This window comes from Armigeres subalbatus, chromosome 3 (assembly GCF_024139115.2).
Source record: "Armigeres subalbatus isolate Guangzhou_Male chromosome 3, GZ_Asu_2, whole genome shotgun sequence".
Taxonomy (NCBI): Eukaryota; Metazoa; Arthropoda; class Insecta; order Diptera; family Culicidae; genus Armigeres; species Armigeres subalbatus.
In genome coordinates, this window is record NC_085141.1 from 354,705,044 (window position 1) to 354,716,818 (window position 11,775).

Sequence of the window (11,775 nt, forward strand, 5' to 3'; positions counted from 1 at the left end):
CATTTTTTTCCACCGAAAATTATATGTATTTCCCACGAGACTGTTTTGAATTTTCAGACAGAATTCACATGGAATTTTTTTCGGCATTTACACTGGAGACGTTTTTTTTTTCATGACCAATTTGTAGCAAAATTTACAAGCAAAATTTTCCAGAGAGAATTGTTCAAAAAACATTCTGAATGCTAGCACTTTATCAGGATTATATGAAGTAAGGTCAAAGTTTTTACAGGAATTTTTTTTACTGGATTTTTCGAATATCCACAAGAAATTCTTTTGAAGATTTTTCTTGAATTATTGTAAACACATGAACAGTTTTCAAAATTGTAGCTGTAGTCCGCTGAAGCAAAAGTGTCGGCGGCGTGATGCCAAAAACCATCTGCGGCGGGATTTTTTAAAAATATTTTTTCATTTTTCTTTCCCAATTTTTTTTTGTGGAGATTGCGACTGAAACGTAACCTGTTTTTTCGTTTATTTTTTTTATGGAAATATGATCTAAAGCTAAGTTGGCCAAATAACTCAGATATGCATCGGCGTCGGTCGGTCGCAACGCTGCGTTACCGAGTTTTCTCGATGCTTAATGCTAAATTATTTTTAACACTGAGTTGAAAAGACGCTACGTGGGCATCGGCCCTAAGATGCGCTTTGCGTTTAATGATTAAATCATTAATTTTTGACGATTTGTATTTTTTACACCGCTATTGTTATTCACCAAAAGTTTTTCGTGTAAAAAAAACCACGTGGTTCGAGAGCAACACCCCCCTCCCCCCATGTGGCTTATCGTGGTCATTTTCCAAACCCCCCCCCCTCCCCCCCTATATGACCACGTGGTTTCTGGATGGCCCCATATGTATATATAACTAGTTAAGATTACAAGAGCCTTTTGAAAAATTTGGTATAACTTTTAAAAAGCTTCTAATTATCAATATAATAAAAAGAAGAAACAAAGTTTTGAAATATCAGTAAGTTTTAAATTAAATTTAAATATTCAAAGTTTTATCTTGGTTATTTGATATGGTTAGTTTCTTGAACTTCCGCTTCACAATTGCACAACTTTTATCATAAATTTGTGAAAGTTTGATACAAGTGTTCATTTTACCTCCATACGTGCCTTGGGATAAATAACACTTACTCTTCCTCTAACTATGCAAATCAATAATTTTACTATTTACCCCTGCAACATCTTTGTGAAGGTTGTCCTATTTGACGCTGTAGTTTTAACAGGTTTGAATCAATGTTATTATGAATTTATTAAGAATTAAAGCTTGCGGAAAAATAGTTAAAATTACATCAGACCCTATTTTTACGGCCTCGTTTTATATTTTGGATAGTAATAGCTATTCGTTCGGTCTTAAAACCAAAATATTAGCTCAGGTACCTTATTTTATTTCGAGAAAAACGTGTGCATGATTAACATACGCCTAAATAGTGTTTTTATATAAATATAGCCAACTCTTCATTTTACCACCTCTTCCCCTATTGATGTTGCATGAAGAAAGAAAAAACATACACTCTGAAAAATCTTCACGTCATATTTACCTGAAAACAAATGTGGTTCTCATCCACCATACTTTTCACGTAAGAGTGACCTGAATGACATGTAACCTGAACAAAGTTTAGCTTCGTTGAGTTACGTGATTTATCCGGTGAATCTGACTGGATTTTCCAGTACCAATGACAGGCCTGGTAGCGGGTCACTTTTTAGTGACTTGGTCACTTTTTTCGGGTTGGTCACTAAAAAGTCTCTTTTTTCGACCTCAAGTCACTAAAGTCACTTTTTCTCGCAAAAAGTCACTATTTTCAACTATTTTGAAACTATTGACTAAGATTTTTTTTATAAAGCTTTATGTATCCATCGGAAGATGTTTTGTTTATGGCGGAAATGAAATTACGGATCTTGGAAAAATGATCACTCTGAAACATCGCCAGCCATTTAATTTAATTCGCTGCTCCTATTGGCATTTCACCAGTAGCTAATTGAAGGTGTTTTATGTCACAGTTTATAAATTGGTATACAGTCATGCAAGCAGGAGACCTGTCGATTTAGAGTTTTTTTCAAACTCAAACTTTATGCAGTAGGGGAAGGTGGGAAGACTTGATTCCTTGGGAGACTTGATTGTCCCCTGTTTTACCAAGAACTAAACTGCCCATGATCGCATTTTTGTAACACTCGCATTTTTGTTCATTTTGTAAAAAGCCTTTGAATCGTTCAGAATGCTCAATTTAATGGATCTAATCCCACAACAGTAAAATAGGATTTACTATCTTGCTTATCAGTGTTAAGCTGGAAATTATTGATTTTGTGGGGAGGATTTACAAAATCAACCGAAATATGGTGAGTTATTTTTTTAATTGACAACCTTATTTACTCTATTATTTACTGTGTTTTGTTCCTTCAGAAAATAATTTTAGTAGCCACGCAAAATTAGAACAACTTCTTCCAATAATGACCAAATGCTATCATTTTTTCACAGCACAAATCCATAAATATGCTAAATGATCTTCACTGATAAAAATGCCATCATTCCACCACAATTTCAGGATATTTGAGTTTTGAGTTATTGCCTCAATTTGAGGAGACTTTATCCGTTATCCCTCATTAGGCATCCATATAAAAAAAAATTGTCTAAAAAATTCAAGAAAATATAATTTGTTCTAAAGCGGCTTTTTTGTAGATTTTGACAGATGTAATGAAGGGTTTGCTCTAAACAAATATTTATTGAGTAGATATCATAGAAAGGCGATCAAGTCTCCCCAATTTTGAAGATTGCATGCGCTGTCGAATTCCATAGCAAAAATTGTTTATGAATACGCACATCAAGTCGGAAAATCTACGTATTTTGAAGTAAAAATATTTAAAAATTCAGAGAGCATGGTCCTCATTACAAGCAGGAGGTCGAACTAATCCAATGATCGTAATTTTCACTTATTCTCACGAGAAGAGAATGCTCATTCACGCAGATATTCACCGAGAAATAATTTTCAGGAAAGAAAAACAGGTGTTAAGAGTGATAACCATATTTCGATCACTTCCAGTGGCGTAAAAAATTGATTTGCATGCAGACTACTCATAGTTTTGAGTTGTTCTGCTTTTTACTGATATTGAGTAAAATTTCCGTGGGGTTAGAAGAGAGGGCAATAATTTTACACTGAGTAGATAAAAGTTACCGAGTACGATTTTAATTTTTCTTGTGAGCTCGTTTCAAGAGAAAAGAGTGGTGAGTGATAGATGTTTTCCACCACAAATTACGAAAAAATATTCTTCTTCGACCCAAAAACGCTTGATTTCGTCTCATCGAACTTGCAATTGAGATTGGAAGTCACTATTTGGTCACTTTTTCTGCAACTGAAAGTCACTATTTGGTCCCTTTTTTCGTCAGCTTTGGTCACTAAAGTCACTATTTTGAGTGGCTTCGGTCGCTACCAGCCCTGCAATGACGTGAAGTTTGAAAGTAGGTACGTGTTTGATCAGGTGAACCTTACGTGAATTCTACGTACCGGTTACGTTAACTTTTAGTGAAAGCTACATGAAATCAGGCAACCACTACATGGTTTGAAATATATTGCAAAAATGTTTTTAATGAATACAAAATAAGTTAGTGACGCCCGCAGCCGTAAAACGGAGACCTCTTCGCATGTTGATGTGTTGAAAATCATTTGATGCAGAACGATGTTTTTATCATTAGACAGAGAATGCTGTCATTCGGCCATTGCGCTTCGAAGTTATCGCAAAAACACTGTTGGGGAACAAATCAAAGTTACTGACGAATATCGAATAAAATTTATCAAATTTGTTGAGAAATGATGAAACTAGTTTCTTTCTCGGAAATTGCTGCTATTTCCGCTGTAAAATAATTCAAAAAGTAGTCCACCCTTGGAAGCTGAAATCTGGAATAACATTTCAAATTAACGCTATCGAAAAAGTGTAATTTCTATCTTCATGTAGCTTCGTCTTCTTCCATATCACTACGAATCTTATAAATTTCATCCGACTTCCGTTGATGTTTTTTTTTTCAAAATCCCCGCCTAGTTGCACCTGAAATATCGCTTACTTCTGCGAAGCCTAAATATGTTTAGGTTATGTGTCATTCATTCGTACGTGAGTGTCAAGTCAATCTCACGTGAAAAGTATGGTGGATGAGAACCATATTTGTTTTCAGGTAAATCTGATGTGAAGATTGTTTACAATGCTGTTTTTCCGCAAATACCGAAGCTGCAATCACACGAACTCAATCTCACTTAAATTGTTTACGAGTACATACAAACATATTCACCATTATTTTTAGTACAAGTTACGTGAATTTCAGGTGGACATTACTAACGTCACGTAACAATCGTCGTTTGGTCAAGACAGATCAGTTACGTGATTTTTCACGTGAATATGACGTGATGATTTTTTAGAGTGTAGATGATACACTCCCCCCACCATTACGGTACACTCACAATTATGGAACACTTTTTCCAAGAAGTAATAATTTTGCAATCAAATTCATTATTTCCCATGGTAAATGAATAATTATTTATCAGTAATATAAAATATCTACCAGGCAACCCAACATAATTTGGACCCAATTATTATTATTATTATTTATTTATTCAGACTAATGCCGAAGTGGCCTGTGCGGTATATAAGAGTCTTCTCCATTCGGCTCGGTCCATGGCTACACGTCGCCAACCAAGCAGTCTACGGAGGGTCCGCAAGTCATCTTCCACCTGATCGATCCACCTTGCCCGCTGCGCACCTCGCCTTCTTGTGCCCGTCGGATCGTTGTCGAGAACCATTTTCACCGGGTTACTATCCGACATTCTGGCTACACTCAAAATAATCCACACGTCCATGCTACGTGGAAAATCACGTAGATAGCAGAAAATGAACATCTTTGCAGTTTTATCTGACGACGGTAGCTATTATCAGACATAAGATAGACGTTACAAGAACATCATGTCGCTTTTACTGTGACAGCTTCGTCACTGTTACGTGAAAATCATGTACACGACTGATGTTCATTTTGACAGCTAATGTTTGCATTCATTCTAAAAATGTACTGAGGCGACAAGATTTGTTGTTAAACAGCATAGTATATTAAGCTAACATTATTATTTATTGTGAAAAACCAACTTTAAAAATTGAGGTAAATAAGTCGTAGCCTAAGATGGGAGTTAATTTTTATGTTTCAAGTTCAAGTGTGAGGTAACCGGAGCTAGTGAAGCAAAAAAAAACTACGCCAGTGAGTGATTATATTCCAAATTGCACAATAATCAAATCGTACATAAATGATTGTTTATATATTTGCAGGAATCGTGTAATCAACTCAGATCGCCGCCTCGAATACCTTTTCACTATGCAAAGTTATTTCACAAAACACTTTTTGCAATGGGGTTATGAATAAAGACATAAAAGTCCTAGCATAAGCCATATCTATGTTACCTGTCTTCAATAAATATAGTTAAATTATCTTAAAAACTTGAGAAGTTTTCATTCCTTTTTCACACGATAGAATATTTGGACTAATAATAGTCAACAGAAAATAACTTGTTTTTTAATCAAAATACACACTTAGAATATTTTACAGTATACGGTAATTTTTTACCGAACTTTCAACAGCTGAACGTACGGTAATCAGTTCGGTAAATGAAACAATTACAGATCGTTCGGTACTTTTATTTTGTGATGATCTGTCAAAAAGTACCGTACAGTTCGGTAATATGAAAAGTGAAATTACCGAACGTTTCGGTTCTCTTTTCTTTTTGAATTAGTTTAAATATATGTATTTTTTATGCTTTCAAAGGTTATCAAATAAAACAACTTGTAGTTTCAAAACATGATTTTTTTAATTGTTGTCTTTATTTATCATTTAATGTAACAAGAATCAAGCACGGCTTCTGTATAGGGAACAACCAAAACACATTTCACGCCATTGAGCTTGGGAAGAATATTTTTGCTTACGTGTAAATAGGTTGAAAAAATGTAGAAGACGCATAACTTTTGTAGAAGAACTGCATTGCCAAAATAAGAAACTGAAAAATACAATTGTATTGATGAACGAATTAAACGATCAAGAACGAAATATACCTGTTTTTATTCCGATAAAAGTGGTCGACTGTTCTTAATGTTTCGAAGCAACCTCTAGCTTCTGATTGAACAAAAATGTTTTTGACCGAGATTTTGACAGTTTGACAGATTAGCACTTTACCGAAATTCTGTAATACCTAATTGGCTTTGCAGTATGTTCGGTACAAAATTTACCATGTACGGCAATACTTCGATTTTACAGAACGAACTGTAAGTATAAATACCGAACTCTGTCAAATCATTTTGAAATTACAATTTGTTCGGCAAAATGTTACCGATTTCCGGTAAAATTATTCTCGTTAACCGAACATACTGTAATTTTTTGTGTTTACCGTAGTTTTTCGTCAAAACAATTACCGAACAGCGAAATCTATTTTAAGTGTGTATGTATACAATTCATCGACACATCATCTAAAAGCTACCGCATCATATCGTGTAAGTCACCAAAAAATCACGTAGGTGTTACATGACACTCTGGTGAAGTGAGTGTTCATGAGTTCATTATTTGTTTACTTACGTTTCACATAGCAGTTACGTGGAAAAGGTGATGGAAAAAAGCCACCTATGTTTTCACGTAATAATGACGTTTGGATTATTTTGAGTGTACGTGCCCAACCCACCGCAGTCGTCCGATTTTCGCGGTGTGAACGATGGATGGTTCTTCCTAAAAATACTACAATAAGAGATCGGCGAAGACGCCATCTTGTTTCCAATCGAACCGTCAAAAGCGGTTCCAATTCGACTTGTTTACTTTTTGCATCCATAAGAAGCAAGCAAAAAGTTCAAGGGATGCCAGTATTATTTTCACGACTTCATGCATTTTCATACGTTGCCATTTCGACAGTTTTTCACTCCGCCGGTCTCTGGTTATAGGGTGGCTAGTTCTCCCAACAGCTGATGCACTTTCCTTTCGAAAACTCCAAGTGCGCGTTGGTCCTCCACGAGCATCGTCCAGGTCTCGTGTCCGTAGAGGACTACCGGTCTAATGAACGTTTTGTAGATTGTCAGTTTGGTACGGCGGCGAACTCTATTTGATCGGAGCGTCTTGCGGAGTCCAAAGTATGTACGATTTCCAGCCACACTATGCGTCTCCGAATTTCTCTGCTGGTATCATTTTCGGCAGTCACCAGTGAGCCCAAGTACACAAATTCTTCTACCACCTCGATTTCGTCACCACCGATGCAAACTCGCGGTGGGTGGTTCACATTGTCTTCTCTTGAACCTCTTCGTATCATGTACTTCGTCTTCGACGTGTTGATGACTAGTCCGATCCGCTTGGCTTCCCTCTTCAGTCTGAGGTAGGCTTCCTCCATCTTCTCAAAGTTACGTGCCATAATATCTATGTCGTCGGCGAAGCCAAATAGCTGAACGGACTTATTGAAAATTGTACCACTCGTGTTAATTCCTGCTCTTCGTATTACCCCTTCCAAAGCGATGTTGAATAGCAGACACGAAAGACCATCACCTTTCCGTAACCCTCTGCGCGTTTCGAAGGGACTCGAGAATGCCCCTAAAACTCGAACTACGCACATCACCCGATCCATCGTCGCTTTGATCAACCGTGTCAGTTTATCCGGAAATCCGTGTTCGTGCATTAGCTGCCATAGCTGGTCTCGATTGATTGTATCATATGCGGCTTTGAAGTCGATGAATAGATGATGTGTGGGCACGTTGTATTCGCGACATTTCTGCAGTACTTGGCGAATGGCGAACACCTGGTCTGTGGTGGAGCGTTCGCCCATAAAACCCGCCTGGTACTGCCCCACGAATTCCCTTGCAATTGGTGCTAGTCGACGGCATAAAATTTGGGAGAGTACCTTGTAGGCGACATTCAGCAATGTGATTGCGCGGTAGTTGCTACAATCCAGCTTATCGCCCTTTTTGTAGATGGGACACACGACACCATCCATCCACTCCTGCGGAAAAACTTCCTCCTCCCAAATCTTGGTAATGACTCAGTGCAGCACTCTAGCCAGTGCCTCACCACCGTGTTTTAATAGCTCTCCTGGTAGTTGGTTAATCCCAGGGGCTTTGTTGTTTTTCAGCCGGCCAATCTCCTCCTGGATTTCCTGGAGATCCGGAGCCGGTAGAATTATGTCCTGCGCGCGTTCTCCAAGGTCCATCACCATACCGCCATCTTCGTCTGCCACATCGCCATTCAGGTGTTCTTCGTAGTGCTGCCGCCACCTTTGGATCACCTCACGCTCGATCGTAAGAAGGTTCCCGTTTATGTCCTTCCACATATCAGGCTGTGGCACGTGGCCCTTACGTGAACGGTTCAACTTCTCATAGAACTTTCGTGTGTTATTAGCGCGGCACAGTTGCTCCGTCTCTTCACGGTCTCGATCTTCCTGCTAGCGCTTTTTCCTCCGGAAAATCGAGTTTTGTCTGTTCCGCGCCCGTTTATATCGTGCCTCGTTCGCTCTCGTGCGGTGTTGCAGCAATCTCGCTCATGCTGCATTCTTCTCTTCTACTAACTGCTCACATTCGCCGTCATACCAGTCGTTTCTCTGATTCGGGGGCACCGTGCCAAGTGCAGCGGTTGCGGTGCAACCAATGGCGGATAGAATATCTCTCCAGCCATCTTCAAGAGACGCTGCGCCTAGCTGCTCTTCCGTTGGGAGTGCCACTTCCAGCTGCTGCGCGTATTCTTGGGCTAGTCTACCGTCTTGTAGCCGCCCAATGTTAAGCCGCGGCGTCCGACTATGACGCGTGTTGTACACCGTCGAGAGTTTTGAGCGCAGGCATACTGCAACGAGGTAGTGGTCGGGTTCAATATTCGCACTGCGGTAAGTGCGGACGTTCGTGATGTCGAAGAAGAATTTACCGTCGATTAGAACGTGGTCGATTTGGTTTTCCGTTTCTTGGTTAGGTGATCTCCATGTGGCCTTGTGGATATTTTTGCGGGGAAAGAAGGTGCTTCGAACTACCATTCCGCGGGAAGCTGCGAAGTTTATGCATCGTTGGCCGTTGTCATTCGATACGGTGTGCAGACTATCCGTTCCGATGACCGGTCTATACATTTCCTCCCTTCCTACCTGTGCGTTCATGTCACCGATGACGATTTTGACGTCCCGCAGTGGGCATCCATCGTATGTCTGCTCCAGCTGTGCATAGAACGCTTCTTTCTCGTCGTCAGGTCTCCCTTCGTGTGGGCAGTGCACGTTGATGATGCTATAGTTGAAGAAACGGCCTTTAATCCTCAGCTTGCACAGCAATCACTTGCGATTGGCTGCCACTCAATCACACGATGGCGCATCTTACCCAGCACTATGAAGCCGGTTGTCGGCAGGAAGCAGCCAGCGGTACTGAATCGAATGGTTCGGGGTATCCCATAGGGAAACAGCAGTGCGTTCTGGCGTACAGGATCGGAGAGAATGGATCAATTCATAGTGCGATATTACAGGTAACAGGTTGCGTCGGGGGCTGTTAGCATTTAGCAAGTCAAATCTACTCCAGACGCAGGAGTCGAAAACGGCGATGTTCCAATTTCGTCGGAGATCATGATCGTAGGAGTGTCCGGACGGGGAAGCCACAAGTTTATCGAAAAATGATCCTCGAACTCCCGGAACAGAATTCCCTTAGGCCAATTATCGGTATTTAATGCCATTTCGCGAAAGCTTGTATCGATTCCGATTTTGTACGAGATAAAGGTCATACGACTCGTGACGAGTTAAAGGTCATACGACCTAGTCGTACCAGGGGGACGGCCTTAACAGTATCTGCACCCGGCAGACATTCCTTTACCATTTTTTCTAGCATTTCTAGTTCAACGCTTGGATGGATACGAGAGAGGTAGACCCAAAACAACTCGACGGGAGTTTTTGAGGACATCCAAAGCTCTATCAAGCGATAAGATAGAGCGGCGTAGCAAGCATATCGAGACAAAGTATTTTTTCGTAAGGGATCTACAAGAGAAAAATATTACCAATCTTCGCTATTGTCCAACGGAATATATGCTAGCCGATCTTCTAACGAAACCTCTTCAACGAGTTCGTTTAGAGAAATTGCGAATCGAAATAGGCTTGCTATCCGAGGAGGAGTTATGCGACCAGTCCGACGACAGACCAATCAAAATAGACTAAGCTTTAGTTTATTAAAATAAATTTTTACTTCCCTAACAGCCGTCAAACAGAGTAGTTTGATTTATGGCTATATCTAAAAGCAACATGTTTTCCAGGTAGTCGACACCCTGATAGATGATGCGGTTCGAAGTATCGAGGTGAACGGACCAAGTTTTTTTTTATTATTATCGCGCGCGGTCCTGGAACGCTCATGCAGGTTCGCTTGTGCTCGATTGGGAGACTTTCAGCCCTAGGCTGGCTCGTCTCCTAATGGAGCAAGTTCTTCGCTAGCCACTAAACGAGTTAACTTTCCATTTCTCCCAGAGTTCGATGGCAGTTTGGGCCGGATCAACAGAATCAAAAAAAATCCTCCTACTGTTTCCTCTGTGCCTCGAGAATCACTGCCTTGCATTCGTAGTGCTTTTCTTTGTACCTTTGGAAGGCACTTCCTTACTAGAGTGACCGGCAGGAAGTCTCCTTAGCGCTCGAAGAGCCTTCCTAGTTTTGACCACACGCCGGGTATCGTCTGAGCACTAGCGAAGAGCATTTCATCCTGGTCGGTTGCTGATTTGCGTAATGCAATCAGCTGCGGCATTGAGAACGGTATGCGTGAAGTCGGAAAATCATTCAACGTATTTTTTTTTAGCATTTCCAGTTACTAAATGAAAGGATTTCTGTGCCCGCCTATTGCATGACTTGTGTGTCAAGTACAAATGGATACACAATACCCAGGAAGCCTAGTTTCCCACCCAGAAACATCCTAGGCCGGACCGAGAGTCATACTTGTATTCTACGGAGTGTCAATCCTGCGCCATTGCTCGCAAGGGCAACTTGAGACCGAGACCCAGAATAGCACAAAATTGAAAATCAGGATTTTTTCATCAAGTGTCGAGTTTTATATGCTTATATGCCTGCAATTTAGGCTTCTTCAAAACAAGTTCAAATCATTCCAACGAAATTTATATCTATTACGAAATCGACAATCCAAACTATTCATAATTAAGGACTGACTCATCATTGTTTTTACATCCTTCAAACAAAGCTGCCAGCCATATCAATGGCCCTGGCTGCCGTCATCGACTCTTTCTGATCCAATTCAAACTGATCGTGTCCCTTCTCCAAATGGGTTTTTAGCAAGCAGTTGTAGGTGAACGCCATCCCACAGATGTGGCAAACGTATGGCTTTTCCTGAGTATGAATCCGCTGATGAACTCGATTCGCTTCGTACGATTTGAAGCCCTTGCCACAGACTTTGCACACAAACTTGCGTTCCTCCGAGTGAACACCTTTGTGCTTTTTAAGTCTGGCACTAAGAGGCGGAAGAACATGAACACTTGAAATTAATGTAGCAGGTAATGGAGAAAAAAAACTTACTTTGTATGAAAAGCCTTGTCGCATATGTCACAGGCGAACTTCGGATCTCCGTGGGTAGCCATGTGAGCGTTCAAGGCGCCCTTTGAGCGAAAGATTGCAGCACAGACGCTACAAATTATCTGCACGTCTTGACCGCAAAGCATTTCATGACTGTGGCGGTAGTTGGTAGAGAAGAACATCTTGGTACAGCCCTCTCGGCGGCAGGGGACCGTTCGTACTCCTGTAATGAATTTATCGTTTAATGATGGTGGAAAGCTAGAGTTGGGA

The 11,775-nt window shown here is 40.4% G+C and overlaps 1 protein-coding gene across 1 annotated transcript in view; it reads right to left on the minus strand.

The window, feature by feature from the left end:
• Nucleotides 1-11,080: 11,080 nt before the first annotated feature.
• The window catches only part of LOC134222825 (uncharacterized), an 88,358-nt gene continuing 87,663 nt past the window's right edge, over nucleotides 11,081-11,775 (minus strand). The window contains exons 16-17 of the mRNA XM_062701974.1: nucleotides 11,509-11,728; nucleotides 11,081-11,443 (exon numbers count right to left, since the gene is read on the minus strand). Of these exons, the coding sequence (XP_062557958.1) occupies nucleotides 11,167-11,443; nucleotides 11,509-11,728 (497 nt within the window). The 3' untranslated portion in view covers nucleotides 11,081-11,166. The remainder of the gene's footprint in view (nucleotides 11,444-11,508; nucleotides 11,729-11,775) is intronic.